The 22,150-nt window shown below is 37.2% G+C and overlaps 3 protein-coding genes across 4 annotated transcripts; 2 read left to right on the forward strand and 1 right to left on the reverse strand.

Moving 5' to 3' along the window:
- Positions 1 to 2,390: 2,390 nt before the first annotated feature.
- On the reverse strand, positions 2,391 to 7,439 carry LOC140795954 (5-methyltetrahydropteroyltriglutamate--homocysteine methyltransferase 2-like). Its single transcript, XM_073148781.1, has 14 exons — positions 7,378 to 7,439; positions 6,237 to 6,590; positions 6,060 to 6,147; positions 5,700 to 5,827; positions 5,418 to 5,609; positions 5,094 to 5,296; positions 4,851 to 5,014; positions 4,559 to 4,639; positions 4,307 to 4,473; positions 4,111 to 4,216; positions 3,564 to 3,814; positions 3,414 to 3,486; positions 3,155 to 3,283; positions 2,391 to 2,989 (listed from the first exon to the last, which is right to left on the reverse strand). The coding sequence occupies exons 2-14, from the start codon at positions 6,584 to 6,586 to the stop codon at positions 2,621 to 2,623; spliced, it is 2,301 nt and encodes a 766-aa protein (XP_073004882.1). The 5' UTR covers positions 6,587 to 6,590; positions 7,378 to 7,439; the 3' UTR covers positions 2,391 to 2,620.
- A 3,049-nt stretch (positions 7,440 to 10,488) lies between these two features.
- Positions 10,489 to 17,742, forward strand: LOC140796769 (cationic amino acid transporter 2, vacuolar-like). 2 transcript variants are annotated; one of them, XM_073149878.1, is made up of 14 exons: positions 10,489 to 10,856; positions 12,043 to 12,244; positions 12,474 to 12,558; positions 13,121 to 13,261; positions 13,344 to 13,462; positions 13,533 to 13,629; positions 13,807 to 13,979; positions 14,078 to 14,144; positions 14,540 to 14,698; positions 14,887 to 15,154; positions 15,274 to 15,421; positions 16,173 to 16,285; positions 16,377 to 16,452; positions 17,333 to 17,742. In XM_073149878.1, the coding sequence occupies exons 1-14, from the start codon at positions 10,685 to 10,687 to the stop codon at positions 17,487 to 17,489; spliced, it is 1,977 nt and encodes a 658-aa protein (XP_073005979.1). In that variant the 5' UTR covers positions 10,489 to 10,684; the 3' UTR covers positions 17,490 to 17,742. The 2 variants fall into 2 exon arrangements, with proteins under 2 accessions (XP_073005979.1, XP_073005980.1); XM_073149879.1 differs by having other exon boundaries at positions 15,313 to 15,421.
- A 901-nt stretch (positions 17,743 to 18,643) lies between these two features.
- LOC140796041 (protein TIC 20-I, chloroplastic-like) lies at positions 18,644 to 21,512 on the forward strand. Its single transcript, XM_073148878.1, has 3 exons — positions 18,644 to 18,740; positions 19,489 to 19,677; positions 20,729 to 21,512. The coding sequence occupies exons 2-3, from the start codon at positions 19,503 to 19,505 to the stop codon at positions 21,361 to 21,363; spliced, it is 810 nt and encodes a 269-aa protein (XP_073004979.1). The 5' UTR covers positions 18,644 to 18,740; positions 19,489 to 19,502; the 3' UTR covers positions 21,364 to 21,512.
- The last annotated feature ends 638 nt before the right edge of the window (positions 21,513 to 22,150 follow it).

Consider the following 22,150-nt stretch of genomic DNA (forward strand, 5'->3'; position numbering starts at 1 on the left):
AAGTGCAATTAGTCATTATGATAATGACTAAATGTTCAACTCCCTAACTATAACTCTGAATAATCAGAATTCATTATAATGGGGGTTATCCTTTTATTTATTTTTCTAAAAAAATAGAGATATTTTTGCATGGAGCGCGCCCCACCGCCATTGATCCCTCCTCCCCTCTTTCCTTTTTCTTCCCCTTTTACTTACCCCTCTCGGCCGTCGTGCCTTACTCGGCCTCGTGGCTGCACCGCCGGCACCGTCGACCTCGTGGCTGCGTCACCAGCACTACCGCCTCATGGGTCTGTGTTTCCCATCCTCTGTCTCCTCCCTTGCTTGGAGGGAGATGGTGGAAGGGGGTTTAGCAGAACCCCCACCCCCAAGCTCTCAATCTAAGCCCTTAGCTGCGGTTAGACCGCAGCCCACAGACCCTCCCTTGGTGTGATGCGGTCTAGACCGCAGCCCACCAAGCCTAGGTTGGGTGGGCTGCAGACCACAGCTCACCAACCAAGCCTTGGTGGGCCGTGGTTGGACTCCCAGCCCACTTTAGCCAACCTTGTGGGCTGCAGTTGGACTGAAGCTCACCAAGGCCTCCCTTGCCTATTGGTTTGGGCTTGAGCCCAACCAACACCCTAACCTAGCCCATTTGGGGTCATTTCGACATATATCCCCATTTCTTTAGTCCAGAGCCTAACCACTCCCTTAAAGACAATTTATTATTATCTAAATAGTGTGAATTTTGTGATGACATAAAACTCACCCTAGGGGACCCTTGACTCATGTATATGCCTAAACATAAATATTCTAATAAGATAATTAATTCTATTAATTCGCTAATCTTATGTATGACTTTACTTGCATGAATTAATAGTATCTACACTAAGTGAGTAATATTTTGGAATTCCGATGAGCCGGCTAGCTGAGGAAAGCTAGAGTACTGTGGAGACCCCAAGCAAGTAGAGTTTATACAAGTCTAGAATAGTATTAATACATGCATCTAGTATACCATGATATATCTTGACATGTGCAATTATTAATAGTTTACTCATCATGATATTATGAAAATGTTAATGTTAGCATATATATAACGATGCTCTGCATGTATCGTATATAATAAAGTCTTGCATAAATATCTGTTATTAATATAAAATATAACAATCGTGATGACTATAATATGATTTATACACTCACAGACACTGCACCACTTTCACCTATCATTAGTAGTCGAGTTTTGACTAGACAGTGCCCCTATTCACTCAGCTCGGGGTTAAAAGTAGAGTGTATCATATATGACTATATTATTAGCAGCATACACCTGAGATCGGGAGCCTATGTGACATTCAGATAATTATACTGCATAGTCAGAACTATATTATGATGATAGAAGAACATGATTATGAGGCAGAGATATATTTATAGTAATACCCGACAACATAGAGTTAGGGGCGTCTATTGTTGAGCCGAGGGCTCTCGATTCTCCAGCTGAGGACGGTGATGATTTAGAGAGAGTGAGATATGAGCCAACGACCAGTATTCTTAGTCTGATGGCCACAGACAACTAGTGGTCATATACAGTATTGCCATGTATATTTGGGTCGCATTATCGTTAGATGTGTATATATCCCTCCTCGATGTATGAGATGATGGATGATTATGTGGATGATTTTCTTGAGAATATCTACACTGTGTGGTGAATGGCTCGGTGAGCTATGATAAAATATGATTAATGCCTTAGTGAGCATAAAATGACTAAACTACTATTTTATTTCTAAGCATAACATATAAATACTATGATTAAGATTTGTATAAATAAAAGATTGTATCAAGCTTATACCTGTGTGGACTTACATTGATATGATTAGGAGTTGGCATGTCAAGGATAGTGACATGTAGTTTTTATTGATTGCATTAATTTAGTAACCTCTGATAAGTCATTTAAACAAGTGTATTATTATTGCTAGTTACTATAGGCATGTATTGGATATGCACCTGTGATTTTATTATTATAGATTGTATGGATTCTACTCGCTAGGCTATGTACTCACTACCTTGGTGGCATCATTTCGGAAAAGCAGGTGCGGGTAGCGAGGAATAGCTGCTTTTTTATTTTAGTTATGTCTATGTCTATTAGTTATATTGAGTTCTACGAGAGTGTTATGATTGGCATTGTATTTTTAATTTTAGAGTTGTATTTTAGATTTTAAAGTTGTATTTTGGATTTTAGAATTGTATTTTGGATGTGTATCTTGAAGGCTTGTTGTGACTTGTATAATTTGTAACCGGACTCATATTTGTTTAAGATTATTTATAGTGTGAACCTATATTGCTACGTGCTTTAGGTTTGGGTGTTTCACATCTATAGAAAATTACACTTTAGAGATCGATACTGCTTATTACATCGAAGATTAAAAAATATATGCATTATTAATAAAAATTTCCATCCATTTATGAACCCAATTAGGCATTTCAGACCATCTCGTAACCCACTAGAAGGGAGGCAAACGAATTTAAAAATAATAATACCGAAGAAATATAGTGGTGAGGCAACACACTCAGCAATCATAGACCCGTATTAATTACCTGGAAATAGAGAATCTCTCTTCATTGGGTAAGAAATATTACTGAAGTAGAAGGCTTATTTGGCACTGGCCAGCTGGGTGCGGAGGAGCTTGGCTGCAGAAACCATGTTGGTGAGGGCAGGCTTGACCTCGGTATACTTACGGGTCTTGAGCCCACAGTCAGGGTTTACCCAGAGGATGTTAGTCTCCAACACCGCAAGCATCTTGTTGATGCGGTCGGCGATCTCTTCGGTGGAAGGGATCCTCGGAGAGTGGATGTCATACACCCCAGGGCCAATTCCAGCACCATACTTGACACCTTCGCGGAAAACAGAAAGCAGCTTCTCGTCGGAACGTGAATTCTCGATGGTGATCACATCGGCGTCCATGTTGATGATGGAGTGGATGATGTCGTTGAAGTTGGAATAGCACATGTGGGTGTGAATCTGTAAGAAGATGTAGTTGTTAGATGTTGGTCTTGAAAAAGCTCAAATCCTTGAACAGGAACTGTATAACTAGCAAAATTGTGAACATCTTAGTGCATAAGTGGGAGCTCCATGCACTAGGACATGCATATTAGCAAAAGCATAAATGCATCTTAAGGAAAGTACCTGAGTGGTGTCTTGGACGCCACAGTTAGTGATCCTAAAGGAGTGGACAGCCCAATCCAAGTAGAAAGCCTGCTCTGACTTGCGAAGAGGCAAGCCTTCTCTTAAAGCTGCTTCATCAATTTGGATAACCTGCCAACCAAGACGACAGCAAGAGAAAACTTCAGGGGAAGAAATATAATATGATGATTGCACATTAACATCATTAAAGATTAATAGTAACTTTTGATTGACAAGTTCTCTCGATGCAAAATAGACTGACCTGAATACCAGCAGCTTCCAGATCTTCAACCTCTTTCTTAATTGCAAGAGCAATCTGATAGCATGTCTCAAACCTGGTATACCAATAGGTATCACTTTATCTCGAAATACACGACAGAAAATAATGATAGAATTCCTAGGCAGTAAGTACCTCGGTTGGTCATTCCTGACAAAAGACCAGTTAAGAATGGTGACAGGGCCTGTCAACATTCCCTTCATCGGGCGAGCAGTCATGCTTTGTGCCATTGAAGACCAGAAGACAGTCATGGCCTTGGGACGGCTTACATCACCGTAGATGATCGGTGGCTTGACGCATCGCGATCCGTAAGACTGCACCCAGCCGTTGACTGTGAATGCAAAGCCTGATAGTTGCTCCCCAAAGTATTCAACCATGTCGTTTCTCTGTGCAAAAGAACTTCCTTAAGTTTGAGCAAGCAACGGCATGCGCAGCTTAGTAAGAACAGATACCAAAACAAATCTTAAAAGCTAACCAAACTCTGTTAAGCTTTTAATGGACCACATAATGTGCTAGTGCAGATTTTATTGAAGTGGAAGGTGTCTTGAGAGGGACTGAGTTATATAGACAAAAGAGGAACCAGCAAGAAAATGCATGATAGCTTATTATTGTCGTTATTGTGTATACAGAGTTCAACATTAGTTTTAAGGAATGATGATGCGATGTGAGTAAGAATGCTCACCTCAGGCTCTCCATGAACCAGGACATCAATGTCAAGTTCTTCTTGGAGCTTGACAACCTTGCTAATTTCCTCCTTGATGGCATTCACGTACTCCTCCTCAGAGATTCTGCCACGGAGCAATAATGCTTAAGAAACAAGAGAGAGGAATCTAAGCAGTATAATAAATAGAATAATATTGCAAGTAATCATCACAAACTTCTTAGCCTTGTATTCCCGTCGCACTCTCCGTAGGTCCATTGTCTGGGGGAATGAACCAATAGTGGTGGTAGCAAGAATTGGAAGATTGAGCTTCTTCTGTTGTGCGTCTAATCTGGCACTAACATTTGTAGCTCGGCGGTGGTCAGAGCCCTTCAGTGCAGCAGCCTGAAAATGAAATCCCACAGCTGCATTGGTACTTAAAAGCCCTAATCTAAAACTAGAAAGGAAGACAAAACTCGTTGCTACTTACAGCCGTTTGAACTTCTTCATTAGTCACTCTAGGAGATGACTTCCTTGAAGCCTGAGCTGAAGCATTTGCTGAGAAGAAAACCTGCCAATATGATTAATGGGGAGAAAATTGGTATCAACTACCATGGTATGCAAAAAAGAGCATTAACTATCTGATTTAGTAGAAGAGTACTAAAAGTAGAGCAGATCGCGGAAGAACTTATGGTTTTAAGACCATCTCCATTTCTTCTTATCCGATGAAAGAAAAAATATGCTTAAGTATGAATGACATCACTGGATACAAAAGGCTATACCTCATCCTTCTGATCAGCTAATGCCTTGGCAAGTGCATTGACCTCAACCACCTTTTGTGCAGCAAAGGCCAGCCATAATTTGATTTCACCATCCAACTTTGTCTCATTTACAAGATCAACAGCAGTGTGCATGAGTGAGCAGGAAGTCGAGACCACAAGCTTGTCTAAAAAGCAAACAATACGGATCACCATAATACATCTAGAGGACAAGCTGAAAATAGGAAAATATACAACTACAAGTACCTTTGCCAACAACAGCCTCAAGAGCCTGAAGAGTGCTTAGAGAGGCAGCAAGATCATTGGCCCAAATGTTCCGCCCATCCACAACTCCAGCAAAAAGATACTTTCCAGCAGGGAAGCCCACATTTTTAATAAGATCAAGTGTCTTGGTTCCACGAACAAGATCAAAACCAAAACCAGAAATGCCATTCAAGGCAGTGATGGTCCTGAAATGGGCAAAACCTTTCAATGAATTTTGATAGGTAAAAGTAAAAGTGTAAAAACACTATGAAAACTGTATATATAGAATATAATAAGGCACATCAACCTAGTGGGAGACCAACTTACTTATATGCTTCAGAAGGAACATCAGCAAAGTAGGTCTCGACAAGCACATTTAAACCAGAGAATGATGATTCCAGTTCTGAGTATGCCTTGGAAAATGCGGCCAATTGGTGGGAATCAAGATCCTTCACAAGGGTTGGTTCATCTAGTTGAATCCACGAAGCACCTGCTGCCTTCAGCTCAGCAATAACTTCCCTGAATTTTAGTGTGTCATTGGTACCACAACATAAAGGATAAAGAAGAGAGAGTAGTCAATAATGATTAGGCACCATTTTAGACCCTTACTTGTATATAGGAAGAATACTTCCAAGCAGAGACAGAAGAGAAAATGATTTTTCCACACCTTTAGCAGGTTTTGAGAGCAACAAGTATGTCACAGGTCCAATAAGCACTGGAACCGTATTAATGCCAAGCTATATAAGAGGCATGTAAAGAGTGAGCAGGAAAAATTTGACAAAGCAATATACTCAATATTAACAGATTTCACATTACACTAGAAAATATAAGAAATACTCAACATATTTAGAGAAGCAATTGGCAAAATATTGCCTCAGAGCACCAAGGACAATAACGCTCCAATTAAGCTAAACTCATATACACAAATGCAAATAGTGCATAAATTAAATTAAACTTCTACATACTTACCGCCTTTGCTTCCTTGTATTCAGTGACAGCCTTGTGAGAAGAATAAGAGAACTTCATGTTTGGGCCCAATTCGGGAACAATGAAATGACTAGATATCAAAAACAAACAAAACAAGGATAAGAAACCATAATGAAAAAAGTAGGTGCGCTAAGCCTCAAGGTGGGTCAGATGGCTTACTAGTTAGTGTCAAACCACTTGGTCATCTCCATAGCAGGCACGGCGGCATTTCCTCTGGCCATAGAGAAGTAGGTGTCGAACCCAATCTCTCCGCCTGTCCATGAGTATCGTTCCGGGACGGCACCAAGCATTGCTGTGGTATCAAGCATTTGATCGTAGTACGAGAAAGTATTGCTTGGAATATACTTAATCCCAGCTTCAGCCATTTGCTTCCAGATGGAAGACCTGAGATCAGCAGCAACCTTCTGCAAATCTTCGGCGCTGCTCTTCCCATCCCAAAAGGATTCCAACGCAAACTTAAGCTCTCTCTTTGGCCCCATGCGGGGGTACCCAACAATGTGCGACGCCATCTCTCTATGCAGATAGAACCAAAAAATGACTATTTGATCGAAAGAATCAATATGTCTGGCATTCACTAACCAACCATTTGTTTCTTCAATAGAATAAGACAAGTATGAAGCAAAAGATTCATTCGCACAGAACATGTGTTGTTAGTTGGTGTATCTTCACAAATAAATATAGTTGGTCATCAGGATCCAAAATATATATTTATTAATCGACTTTCCAAAGTTTTGTTGATTCCATCATGTTTGACTTATTTCAGAAAAAAAAATCAACGACCAAGTATTGAGACACATATAAATCAAAAAAATTATTTTCCCAAAGAAAAGTGGGAAATAAGGGGCAAATATTTTTTCTTTGGAACCGCAAAAAGTTTATAAGGTATGCCTCAGAAATTAAACATGCTTACGGTATCAAGTTATAGGTCAGCAAGTTGGCAAGAAATATTAGAACATTCCTACGGTTCGGATCCACCTTAAAATAAGCTCAGCGATTAAAGAGAAACATAACAGAACACCTCAGAACAGAGCATACGATTAAAACCTAGAAGAAATCGATCTTCCAACCGAAGGGAACCAGATCGATCTAACCCATCCTAAGTACCATTTATATCGACCAAACACGATCTAAAAGGTAAGATCAAAAGCTCTCCAAGATCCAAATCTACCTCTCATCCACCAAAACCCTCAAAAACCTCGTCAGAGACGGGATTCAAGGCAGTTCTCGACCTGAGAACTGCAACAAACTAATAAGATCAAGAACCGGATCAAGATCTCAAGAACAAAGCGATCGCGCTTACCTTAGCGGACGTGGAGAAGGATAAGAGGTAAGCCGAGAGAACAGCAATATGCGAGTGGGAAGATCGAGTAAAGCTGTATATATAGTGGGAAGGAAGGAAACGACAAAAGTGAAGCAGTTGGTGTCTAGGTGAGAGAAAGGGAATCTGAGTGGCAAGTAGAAGGGGTTGGTGAGGGATCCGATTGCCTGCAGTAAGGCATACAGGAATTTGCTGCATCTTATGGGTTTTTCATTTTGGGGAAATTGCACTTTACCCCCTCATCGTTTGACTTAATTTTACAAAACCCCCACATAGTTTCAAATCCTAAATAATTTTTTTAATACAATTATTATCTTTTTCATCGTAATTGGATAAGCCCCACATATTTTTACAAAAACCCCCACATATTTTTCATCCCATGTACTGTAATCTAGTATTATATGATTGATACTTCTGACTTCTGAGGAATAAAAGCTTACCATTTATCTCTTATACTAATTAAATTATAATACACTACAGCTCGTAGAAATTAGAGCATTTTAAATAGTCGAAGGGGCAAATTGTACAATTTTTTTTTGTTTAAGTCTTTATTTTTTTATATGTTTAATTTCATACCGAATCATATTTCAGAAATTAAATATTTAATTAAACCTAATAACAGCAACATTCCAACACGCCCTGAGTTGGATTCTCTAATTTTATATATTATACATATGCTGGATGCCAAAGTTTAATCAATCACTTAAGATAACGATGGTTAATTAACTTGATATATTTTAAAACTTTTGTTAATGATTTTCAAAGCCTTATGGGGTAATTTGCGGCAAAAAACTCTTCAGTTTTTTAAGTGGCAAAAATAGGTTCTTATTTATCAAATTGTAATTTCGGACCCTTTTTAATGATTTAACCATAACAAATTCTAAAAAGACTGTTGTGTCGTATAACCCGTCTAATCCAATCCGCAAAGGTTCTAGACTCGATTAGGCTTATAAAATTTGAAGGGTTCTGCGAACAATCTAACCGATGAATCTTTCTGAATTTTTGATATGTTGTCGCTTTGGGAAATAGCTTTCCAATGAATCTAAGATTACCGGATTTGGACGGTTAGATCTCAAATATATCCACCAAACAATGGCCGAAGGTCAATCGAATCATAGCTTGATAGCTCTCCAATGGCTAGATAGATGCTAGGTTTACTCCTTGGTGGGAAAGAAAAGAAGTTGTTGTAGAAGAGGGGGGTTAGAAGCTCGAGGAGGCTGACTATATATTTGGGCGGTGGAAAAAGAGAGGTGCGAGAAGGCGCCAATGGCTAGAGACAACTTGAGAAGGAGATAAAGGCTAAAGCCAATTTTAATTATCCAAGATAAACTTCAATTAAGATTTTCTCCATATATTTATAGATGAGCATCTTAGGGACTCATCAACTAAGTTAAACAACCATAACAATTCCTAACAAACTAACAACTTTCGCCGCGATGCATTCGAACGCACCCGATCGCGTTCGAACGCAAAATTTTAGTTCTCTGTTGATGCAAACGTATGCAGGCGTTCGAACGACCGCGTTCGAACGCACAATTTACGTTTTCTATTTTTGCGAATGCAGACGTTCGCATTCCCGTTCGAACGCGGTCATCCCAATGAACCCAATGCCGTTAGTGGAGTCAATATGGATCAAGTCGTATCAAATTTATACGCATCAACTATGTAAATATATACGTCTTAATTTTAAAAAAATGTATCGAGATTAAAAAAAAAGTTATGCATTATTTATGTAATTTATACACATCGCCTATCGCCTATACAAAAGGTATGTTCTAATTTAAAAAAGAAAAAACGTCACGCATTAACTACGTAAAATATACGCATCGTCTATGCAAAATGTATGCTGCAAATTTCAACAATGTGCACAGTAAAATTAAAAAAAAATGTCAAGCGTATAATTTATATGCATTGTTTTATGCAAAATATATGCTCTAATTTTTAATTATGTGTGCATCGAGATTAAAAGAGTAAATTAGTTTAAATTAGTAAAAAAAATCTAAATTTGTAATTCAATAAATGAGGGGATTATTTGTACCGATTAGAAAACTAAAAGACTTTTTGCCGGCCTTTATGCGTGGCTTATAAAATACAAATTGGGTTTTCTACCAGAGCATCCATGATTGCTAGCAGTTGCTATGTTCCTTTCAATGCCCTCTTCCAAGCTCGACAAATAATGGAATAATACGAGGTCTCATGTGCTTATTTTTAACTCCTTAGCTTTGTTTATTAGAAGTAAGTGGGAAATTATACATCCCATTAGCCAAAGATGGGTCCCATGAGAAATAGTATGGTATATTGTTAGGTGTACCAACGTCCTGCGGTAGGTGTGGTGATAGATGATGAGGCATTCTGTCATCTCAGCAAATTTTGCACTTTAATCTGATGGTGATATTGGATTGGTTGGCTTCTCTTAATTTTAACGGAGAATTGGAAGATTTTTGCTATATTCATATCTTTTTACGAGTTTTTAACCAAACTAGCTATGTTCTACTCTTTAAACTAATTGTCACCGTGGAATTAATCAATGTTTTATCTTTAAGTAAAAATGCTGATAAGTTTAGTAATTTTGTCCGGTCATAAAACGTTGATCAGTTCAACGTTTTATATATATAAATTTTTTTAACTTAATCATTTCACAGTTAAGAATTTTTTTTAAAAAACGTTGAATTGATTAGCGTTTTTAAAAATACTGATTAGTTTAGCACTTTAGTACTTCTATTAAGGCTATAAAGATTTATGAGATATTCTATTTTGGTAAAAAATAATCTAGTTTGGTCAAAAATAGTTGATGAATAAAAAAAAAAGATAATTTTATATTATTATAAAATATTAACAAGTTTTATTGAGTGTAACTTTTTATTATTTTAAAATAAAAGTATAATAATTATTTTTAATATAAATAATAGACCGATGAGATAGATTATTATTTTAGAAAAAAAAATATTTCAAAAATAAAAAATTATTTTGAGACAGCTTAAGACTTTCAATCCACGTTTTTATATTTATTATATTTGTTGCCACGTCGGATGCCACCTCATCTGCTACAATCCACAGAGAGGTACGTTTGTCCTTAGAAGCCGGGGGCAGAGAAGGGATTGGTCGAGCAGCACCGTACTCTTCGGTCCTTTTCTTCTTCTCTTTGTTGCGTCTCTAAATCCATTCACATCTCCCTTCTCGGAGGGAAGAGAGAGACTGCTCTCTTCTCTCTCTTCTCTCTCTTCCTCTCTTCCTCTCTTCCTCTCTCTGCTTGGTTGATGTGCTTTGGGATCCGTGCGGGGGTCGGTCGATGGGATTGGAGGAGGGGACTAGTAGCCAGGAGAGGGGAGGCGGAGGTGGTCGGGGATGGGGGATGCGGTGCTTGGTGAGGAGGAAGCAGGTGGACTCGGATCGGGTTAAGGTAGGGGAAAGGCACCAGCAGCTCAATAAGATTTTGTCCATCCCTCAGTTGATCGCGATCGGTACTGATTATTCCTTTCACGTATTCATTTTTGCCTTTTTGATTAGTGTTTTTTCTTTCTTCTTTTGTTGCTGTGATATCTTATCTCTCTCCTGGACAAATCGTTATACGTGAAAAAGGGTACTTAATTTGATCCGGGGTAGTTGGATTAGGGGAAAAGCTGCGACCTTTATGGCAGATTTGGTAGTTGGAGTGGCGGACCATTTTGGACGTTGTTGAAAAAAGAAACTTAGTTTGTTTGACTTATTGTTTAGGCCAATGAAGGAACTTAATATGCCGCATGGTTATAAATATAATTATCCTCTTTAGTTTTGCAAAATCTTGGAATTTATTTCATAATGGATTTAGGTTATGTTTCAAATTGGTCATTCGTGTTCATGTTCTCCTTATCCTTTTCTTTCACGAATCTTAAATGCACAATTTGCTATTTAGAAGGAGCTCCAATATATCTAGAAGGTTTAGTTGATTGTGATCAATAATAAAGTAACAGAAAAAGTACATATAATAAGTTGGCTAACAAAGATAAAGGAACCAAAGATGAATGGGGATGTACAAAGATAGGATAAGTAATACTCATGAAGGAACAAACCACATGGACAAAATCTGCTGCAATCTTGATCTTTGACGCATTCAATGATTACCAGGATGTGCCTGTTTTAAAAGAATGACTGGGTCTAATTCAGCTTGAGATGAAAGGGTGTTTCTATATCAGGGAGAAAGTTCAAGTCTGTCATCCTTCTTTCATGTAAGGACATGCTATTTCCCTGATGGGACATGTGAGGATGGTCATAGAATTGGAATTTTTTTTTTAATTTGGATATGTTGAATCAACCTTAACAACTTTAAAGATCGAAATTCATAAGGCCAGTAATATTCTAGTAATTATTGTCCAGGTTCTCAGGAATATGGTTGCATTTTGATTACTTTTAGTTGCTTAAACAACGCAACGTCACTCTTGTTGACTTACATATGCACCGGATATTTCTGCTTGGAACACTTGGATGTTTCCTGTTGCTTTGCGCTGCATTTCTCTACTTTTGCTTTTTAACCTTAGCAGAATTTGCCAAACTGTTCTACAGAAATTCCCATTTTTACCAGCTCAGTTTCTTTTCTGTTCTTCACTTCCTTGATATCACATGGAAGTTTATTTGTTTATATATATTCACAAATGTCATGTAGTTTTTCAGGTGTTGGTTCAACCATAGGTGCTGGAGTCTATGTTCTTGTAGGTACAGTTGCACGAGAGCATGCTGGACCAGCTCTGACCATTTCCTTTCTGATAGCTGGAATAGCAGCTGCTCTTTCAGCTTTTTGTTATGCTGAGCTTGCAAGTCGTTGCCCTTCTGCTGGAAGTGCGTACCATTATTCTTACATTTGTGTAGGAGAAGGGTAATTGGTTAATTTGATTATACAAAGTTCTCTCTTTTTGCTCTATGTTGCAGGTCGTGTTTAAAGTTTTAAATTTCATCAGTAGACTGGTTAATGATTTTCTTTGTCTAAAGAACGGAATTGTCTTTGACTTGGAAGTTCGTAAGGAATGAAATATAGTAACCTAAGATCCGGTTATCAGATATAATGTTGTTACTTTAGTAGTGATTTTGTATTATTATCTTTGCAGTGTCGCTTGGTTGATTGGTTGGGCTCTAATACTGGAGTATACAGTTGGTGGATCAGCTGTTGCTCGCGGCATATCCCCAAACTTGGTAAGTGGAGTTTTATTGTTTTTGCCTTTTTCACACCTTGAAGATAGCCTTAATAAGTTAATTTTCTCTACAAGATCAAAGACTGAGATTCCAAAATTTCAACTAGGATATGTGAGTAAATACTAAATACTAATAATCTTTTTATACTTTTGGAGGTGCTTTATTTTAGGACCCTCTTGAAGAATTCCTATATTATACTGTAGCCTCATAGTTGACCTATTTTTCATGTGACAGTTTAGGATGATGCAAATTTGAAAGTCTATTAAATTTCTCATTGAGTTAGTAGAATTCATGTCGTTTACTTTTGAGTTTATCACTTTCTAGTCTTCGTTAATTGTCATTATTTGTGGCTTCTATTTTCTTGCTTTACACGGATCATTCTTTATAAACTCCCTTTTGACGTGCTTTACGTGGATGTTTTAGCATTCAATTTGTTGAGGAGAAAGATGTAAGATCAAACTCAAAGTTGTGAAAGGCCCACATTGGCAACCACTTCTTGCTCGCCTATAACAGTTCTTAAATTGTGATCTCCTACCTTAACAATCTATCGGTATATTTTCAGGCCTTGTTTTTTGGAGGACAAGATAGTCTGCCTTTTTTCCTAGCACGTGCTCACATCCCAGGGCTTGATATTGTTGTTGATCCTTGTGCTGCAATTCTTGCTTTAACTGTAACTGGGCTTCTGTGCATGGGAATAAAGGAGGTTACTTTACTGTCAATCTTTATGTGCTATTCTCATGGTTTATGATGTTAGGGACATTACTTCAAAGTGATCCTTTCTGCAGAGTTCATCTGTCCAAGCAGTTGTCACAGCTGCAAATGTATGTGTCATGTTATTTGTGATTATTGCTGGTGGTTACATTGGATTTCATACTGGATGGGTTGGCTATTCTGTTGCTAGTGGGTAATGATCTCAAAATCTGTAGTGGTACTCTCAGTCTGTTTACCAGCTCATTTGGTTATCCAATTTTCAGATATTTCCCTTATGGAGTGAATGGAATGCTTGCTGGATCGGCAACTGTTTTCTTTGCATACATTGGATTTGATTCAGTTGCTAGTACTGCTGAGGAGGTAGGGAGTCACTTCTTTAGCTCCTACTTGCACATACTCATATGATGTTCATGATTGTATTCATAAATCATAACTACAATTTGCAAGAGCTACAATTAACTACTTTTTTCTGTTATAGCTGATATGGTGAAAAGTTCTTGACTTTTTAGTTCTTCTTTGCCTGTAATTTTCCTGCAGGTGAAAAATCCTCAACGAGATTTGCCATGGGGTATAGGAACAGCGCTGTCTATATGTTGCTTCTTGTATATGATGGTTTCTATTGTTATTGTTGGCATAGTACCATACTTTGCAATTGACCCAGACACCCCTATTTCATCTGCCTTTGCGAGACATGGGATGCATTGGGCTATGTAAATGACAATTTCTTATACCTTAATAGTTTGACACTGCAGTAGACTTAGCGTAAATACAGTTCTTATTGAACTTCTCACTCGTCATTTAATTTTAGGTACATTGTCACAACTGGTGCTGTTCTTGCTCTTTGCTCTACTTTGATGGGCTCAATTCTCCCACAGGTATATGATAAATCATTTAACTGGTCTGGTTCATCCTCTTGCAAATCTCTACTTTTTAGATTCTAATGAATTCATAGTTTGTGAATCATTAAATGATCTGAAACTTCAATGGAAAGTAAAATTTGAGAATTCAAGCAAAGTTAGTGCAACTTCCGTATGATTAAAAGTTTAAAACAGATTAGTAAACCATCGCCAAGTCAGAAAAGCTACTATATGTGATGTTTCAGTTGTGATGCCCAGGTTTCTGGACATGTTGTCATGTCTTCATTGCCACAATCAACAGCCTATAAGAGAAGATCAAAGATCACTGAGATGTTGAATATTTTTTCGTAAACCAATAAAATTAGCTAAAACATTCTGCTGAGAGATGTTGATTCCTTTCTTTCTTTCCTCAGCCTAGAATACTGATGTCAATGGCTAGAGATGGATTGTTGCCACCTTTCTTCTCAGATGTTAACAAACAAACTCAAGTTCCTGTCAAGAGCACAATTTTGACTGGTATCTGTGCAGCTTCCCTAGCTTTCTTTATGGATGTTTCACAGTTGGCAGGGATGGTAAGACATCCTCATAAGATATCACTTTATTGCATTTGTATAAAGGTCTTGTTATGGAAATATTCTTGAACTTATAAAATTCAAATGACAATTAGATAGAGAAATACGCTTGCCAGAATTTTGCTACCTTAAGCATGAATATTGAAAATGGATTTTGAATCCTAACTGATATGATCTTTCTTGTGCAGGTCAGTGTTGGCACACTTCTTGCATTCACCATTGTAGCAATATCAATATTGATACTGAGATATGTTCCTCCAGATGAGGTGCCTCTCCCATCATCACTGCAAGAATCAATTGACTCAATATCACTTCATTATGATTCTCAAGAGATAAAGACAAAAGATATTGCTGGGGTGGAGACTGATAGTCAAAAGCCTCAAGGTGGCATATCTCGAGCAAAAGGTGTAGAAGTATCAGCTGAGTATCCTCTCATCATGAAGGAATCAAACCAAGGTAATGACAAGACAGTTATCAGATCTATTCCTTTTAGAGTTGGTATTTGCATTCTTTGCTGATATCTGGAATATTCCATTTGACTGAAAGAAATAACACCTGTCTACTTTTATATATAGTCTCATGCTCTGGAAGTAACTTCCTTATGCATGTTGCAGACAAGTTAGATGAACAAGTACGCAGAAAGAGAGCTGCTTTGAGCATAGCATCTGTCTGCATAGGAGTTGTAATCCTCACTTTCTCAGCCTCAGCAACATTTCTCGCTATGTAAGTCCTGTTGTCAACCGCTTATCATAGTTTGTTATTGACTCCCAGGTATTTGTATTGCGAGTAATTATGAACAATCTTCAGATGGGTTAAGCAGTCTCCTGATTAATTCATCAGTTTATAATGAAGCTGAAATGAGTAATAAGGGAAACAAACTACAATTAAACATCGGAACTGTTCTGTTGGTTCTGTGAAGTGTAAATTGATTGTCTTAGTCTCCAGCTTTTTGAGAGAAAACTGAAACAAATAAGTGATGCTACTTTGAACTACTTATCATTTTTTTTTCGGTGGTAAGGTATTGTGTATTGATCCCTAGACATTTGTTCTGTTAAAGTATAAGAAAGGAAGATGGAGAGAGAAAACAATTGAAAAACACATACTAGTTTTGGATGTAAGGCATCTGTGACTGCTGAATGCTCCTGAAGTACATAAATTTCTCCTCTCTCCTACAGGTAGAAATCTTTATAAAGCATGCCTACTTGCTTAATTTCGGTGAATGGTGTTTGTCGCCCTAAGAATTATTGGTAGTACAGATTTCATTATCTGATTATCCTACCAAATACTCGTGCAACTGACTGCTGGTAGTCTTCCAAGGTTAAGCTTCATTTTCTGCAGAAGATACTATGTTGAGTTATGCATTACTTAGCTGTATAAGTGACAACAGCGGATGCGTTTGCATGCTTTAATTTTATGTTATGCATTTATTCCAGTACAAAAGATTAATCCTCTTGGTTTATATTTCATGTGACAGTTATATTAGTTATTTGGCATGCTCTGTTGGTGGTTTGCTCCTTCTGGCTGGTCTAGGTGTACTCTCCTGGATTGATCAAGATAATGGCAGGCATAGTTTTGGTTATTCTGGAGGTAGACATCTACATTTTGCTATTTCAACCCATTTATGATAAATACTTAAATAGTGCTGGTAAAGCTGACATTGACTTGTTTCTTTCTCCAGGATTCATATGCCCCTTCATTCCTTTTCTGCCGATCATGTCCATCCTCATAAACACATACTTACTAGTTAATCTTGGGTGAGTGATTGAACATTTGAAGTTTTGAACCATCTTCTGTTGTTTTCTCTTCTTTCTTTTATTATTTTTTTGTCCAAATAGGGCTATCAATCTAGCCCGGTCAGAATAACTTGTTTTCTGCTCAAAATCTTTTTCATGATCTACTTCGTAATTGAAAAGAAAAACGAGCTAAACAAAGTTTTATTTTGAACTTGAAATGGAGACAAAGCCAACAAGAGTAAAGCCTCATTCATCATATAGTTCAATTAATATCAGAACATTATATATTATTATATTTAAAATCCACCTTTATATCATGTTCTATTTCAGTGGTTAGACCTAGATCTTTAATCTAAAAATGAATGCTTAATTAATAGTGAGCATTATTAGCTGTAAGATTGCAATCTACTAGATGGAAGCCAAAGCTTTTGACTATAAGGATGATATGTGTGCATCTAATATACTCAATATTTAAGAAATAAGTCAAATGCAAGCTTCTATGGAAGGCATAAACCAGCAGGCTAAATCAGCTCAACATTTCTCTTTGTTGCTCATGCCAAACATGACTAACTTGAAAACAGATGGAGCCAAATATGAACTAATAATTCCCAGCTTGATTTGAGCTAGATTTCAGATTTGAGTCCATTAGTCTTATCTGAGCTTGAGCAGCAAACAACATTTCACTCATTGGAGCCTACTTTCAATTCAAGCACTATGTTGGCCTGCCATTCTGAGTTATGTAATTGAATGATAATTACACGTAAATACACCAGATAAAGTGTTACTTGATCTGGATGGGAATCTATAATGAGTTGCATACTTTAAGCACTACTCAGATTGGCTTCTCATTGTAGCATTGAGATTAACTTACAGAAGACATATTTCATTCCGTATGCTGCAGCACAGGAACATGGATCCGTGTTTCAGTATGGCTGGTGATTGGCGTTTTTGTATATATCTTCTATGGCAGAACCCACAGCTCGTTGACGGATGTGGTGTACGTGCCTCTGGCGCATGCCGACAAGATACAAAGAACTTCCTCAGATTTTGTGGCTTAGAACATATTACAGAACTTTGAATGTATGTAACACTGGCCTCATGATGTTGTATATGTAACAGCAGTTTTCATTTATCAGACATTGTACAAAAGTGTGTGCAAGATACATGCCCCCTTCTCCATAAGGAATGCATATATTTTGAGTGGAGGACTGTAAGTATAGAAATTGTTCTTGGGTGAATCAGATGTACATAAAACAGTGGCTGTGTTAGTATTTTATATTACAGAAATAAAAATTTAAATTGAGAGTAGAAGTAGTTAATGTTTCATCCTTAAACGGATACGACTTTAACCAATGAATGCAGGAAAGCAAACTGTAAGTAGGGCTTTCTAAATAATCGAGCAGCCCACCAAGGATCCATCAATCTTGACTTAATAAGACTAAAAAATAATATTATAATACTTAACAATTATATAATATTATACATTAATTAATATGAACTTTAGATCAAGATTTAAAGACTCATAATATTGATTACTCTAGAACTACTGCAATAGGAGGAAATATTAGTCTAGGGGTACATTTAATTATTATTACCTATTAATTTAGGATTTTGTAATTCTATATTATTGTAGTTCAAATTATTTGCATACAGATTGTTGAATCAAGTCTAAATCAATCTTGATTCAAATCAAGTCTGACTCAAGCTTGATCCGGGAAATGAATAGGCTTGAATATGCAATATAATTGATAAGCTCATTTAAGCTCGGCTCAATCTTGGCTTAAAATTAGGTCGAATTGAAATTAAGTAAATTTAAGCTTTATCCTGAATTTAGGCTCGAAATTAATTTTAAATTTAAATTGATGCACCCAAGACATAAACACCCCTCGTTGGTATTTAAGTAGCTCACCCGGCAATCATAACAGGATCAGACCAGGTGGTCGGACAGTTAAACTGATGAACAGACCACAAAATCAGTTAAATGTCAATTGAACTCCGCCTAGGATGCTTCTGAACTGTCCTCCCTTTCATCAATAGAAGTCGCATGGATTTTAGACATCAACTTCTAAATCAAAGTATTAGATTTTGATGGCAAAATTACCTCCGGGTTATCGGATCGGTTATGTGGGTTCCGGTCACTGGTCGATCGGATCTGATCCGAACCGTAAACCCAATTAAGTAAAGCTAGCAACTAGAGGCTATCTTTAAAGTGCACCGCCCCGAACCTACGTTTGTCTCTCACCGACTCTCGAGGGCTGACGAGCTTGGTTGTCACCTGTTCGTTGATTTGCCTCCTTCAGACCGTTCAGGTAATCCCTATGCGAGTCCTCGTTTATGATCACGGAATCATTGGTTCGGATTGCTGACTCTTGTTGATCCCTGATGCTTCTAATCTATAGATTTGAGAGTCTATGTTTTAATGATATTTCCCTGTGTAAAGAGTTGTGAATTAGATGTTTGTGGTGTCTAATTTCCTGATGACTAGTTAGGGATTTGGAATTACCTTCTTATGAAAGTGGATCAGAGAGAGCTCGGGATAAAGTAATCGACAACCCATAGCACTTTACCAAAAGATCATTTTAGGGTAGTGTTTTGATTCCGTAATTATTACATCTCGCGATTACACTATTAACATTCTGTGCTTGATGGTGCATTCTGGACTTAGTTATATACATATATTCTTCTTTGGATTGTTCTCATATTACGATCTAGCACAAGTAAGCTTGTTATTTTTCTTATAGTATGTTGTGAATTGGTGAATGCCAATGCAAACTTGGTAGTTAACATTTTCTGAGCACGACTGCTTGATGTGCGGTGGAACGAATAAAGCAGACCTAGGAAATGGGATATTATTGGGAAAATTTTGAAAACAGGAGAAGACTAGGCAAAATGGTTAATATGACCTTAACTATTTTTTAGATATGCTCTAGTACTGAATTGAACAATGACATGAGAATATAAACCTTCTTCATTTTTTGTTTCATTTGATGTGATTTATCATGCTGTTGTAGGAGTTCTTGCCTAATCTTTTACATTTCATGTTTACACTTTTACTAGGTGCCTGGAAAAAAATGGTTCTGAATGAATACATGGCCATGGGAAGCCCTGGATTGAAACTCATGCCTTATACTTTAAAGCATGATCCTCGTTCAGTATATGTCTCCTCAGTCCATGCTTCAGCAGCATCTCCGCATTTTAGAAATTTGGTTTTTCCTTACCAAGATAAGAAAATATTATCTATAAAAGGTATGCCAATTTGCAACTCATTTGAATCTTGTTATGTATTAACTTAATTTTCTGCAATTTTTTTTAGTTTCTAATTTTGTATGATTTTTTTTCAGTGGTAGGAGCATATCTTATGAATTCTCTTTTTCCATAGTTGTGTTTTAGAAACAATAAAATCATCTATTTTGTCCTCTCAATCATCATGTGTTTTCACTTTTCACTTTTCACTTTTCACTTTTCACTACTATATTAGGAAAACCAAAATGACAATTTAATCTTCTAAGCTGCAGTATGTGTTTCTCTAAAAATTTGAATTTGAGGAATTCGTCAGTAAAATGGCAATTTGATTTTTATATTTGCACGTGAATTTTGCCTTTTTCTTGGTCTTAATATGTTCATGGGTCCTCAGAACACATTCAATCTGCTAATCTTTTGATCCACATTCTTAGTCACCTACTTTACTAATCATCGGACAATAATGTTGGCTACTTTTTTCTAAAAATCTATAATTTTAGGCAACAAGTTCTCAGTAATTTGTGGTTTGAAGTTTCATCCAAGAAACTTTAAAGCCAAAACTCATAAGTTAAGGGCGAAACTACTACTGACATTTATTTTGGACTTCAGTAGGTTAAAATCATTCTATTTTAGCCCTAAAATATTTATTTTTTAGGTGTTAAAACCGAAACAGATCCCAAACTTTAAAAAATTTAGTATACATTTAACTTTGTCCATCCCTAGAATGGAGCTACAAAAGAAGTTCCAATCTTCCAGACCTTTTAGAATGAATTTAAGGGAAGATACATTCAATGGAGGGATGCCTTTATGATTACTATACAGGGGTTTGACAAATATAACATTTTGCCTTTGGATAAGAAAATTTATTTGAATGAACCCTGTGTCTTTGTGATCCAAAAATAGGATATAATGGTCCATTTTGACACTAGCATAACAAGTTTGCTAAAATGTTTTGCTTATTGATTTTTATTATTTTATATGATTTGCCAATGTATACTATCATGCCACATGATACAATATAATATGATTTCTAACTTTTGTCAACCTTATGTGTCAGGACGGTATCCTTTGCGTCATTCTGCAGTACCTACCTCCTTTCAAGAAAATTCCATATATATGCTCCCTCCATTGCAAAGACAAAGCAAGCTACGATCGAAAATTTTGGTTGTTCCCAGAGCATCAAAGAGTGTCTTCAGCTACCCTGAGCTGACCACTAAACCTAAATGGTGGTGGAGGAGCCTAGCCTGTGTCCCCTATCTTCTGCCGCTTCACAATACATGGTCATATGCTGATGCAGTTTTTCAACTGCATCCTGTTTTGGAAGATTTTGAGTTCTTGGCGAACCCCTTCCTCGACACAATAGCGTTATTGCCCAGCTGGGTTACGATTTTGGCATTTATGGGCATCTACTTTTTGGTGATCAGGAGGAAGGAATGGCCACATTTCTTGCGATTTCATGTCACGATGGCAATGCTTCTAGATACAGGTCTTCAAATCATGGCAACTATATGCAATTGGATGCCAAATACTGCATACCAGGGCAAACTGATGGTACATTTGTGGACCGCAGTTGCATTTTCGCAGATGTATACAGTGGTCGAGTGTATGCGGTGTGCACTTGCTGGCATATATCCAGATGTTCCGTTTTTGTCTGATGCAGCATATGTTCATTCAGATTTGAAGCTCTGGTAGATTGTCCACAGAGACATGCTGAACGGCAAGAAACACATTTTGGTATAAAAATCATTAATTAGAGAGCAAGGTCAAGAAGGGTGTTTTGAGTATGTAGCTGTAAGCAGGATTTTTTTTTTTCAGATATAATCAAATTGCCATTTTACCAAGGAACTCCTCAAAATTAAAATTATGAGAATGTTGTGGTTTCTTCACAAGATCAAATTGTCATCTCTGCTTTCCTGCACTTGTAAAAAGTGAAAAAGGAGATTATTGTTTCTAAAACCCAAGAATGAAATTTTAGTTTTTTCAGAAGCTAGCTAAGTTCCACTGTTGAAAGAATCCATAGGAACTGCAATGCTGCAGAAAATTAATTAACAAACATATCTGCTCGGTAGGGAGACCAGTAGATTACTATTCTGCAGCAGTTCATCTTTAATTTTGGTAAGGAAAAACTATAAGAGCCATAAGCAGTTCACAAATTCAAGCATCAATAAATTGATTACAGATTGATGAGGGAGAATCGGGCGGTAACACAAGTCTAACAATTGACTAATTAGACAGTGCCACGAAGAAATTAAAGTAAAAGATGGTACGATTTATACAATTTGTGAACTCCCTCAACGCAGACAAGCAAGCAAAAATCTAAAGAATGTCTTCATTGACATCTGCCATCTCCTCGGCACCTTTAACAAAATGACATTAACCCATGTTTTTAAAGAAACAAATATGCCGCCAACTAACTGGTTAATTATGCTAGAAAAAGTTGTTCCTCTTTTGTTTGGGAAGGCTCAGAAATGTCTGAGTT

This window comes from Typha latifolia, chromosome 10 (genome assembly GCF_019914945.1).
Source record: "Typha latifolia isolate L0001 chromosome 10, TyphaL0001v2, whole genome shotgun sequence".
Classification (NCBI taxonomy): Eukaryota; Viridiplantae; Streptophyta; class Magnoliopsida; order Poales; family Typhaceae; genus Typha; species Typha latifolia.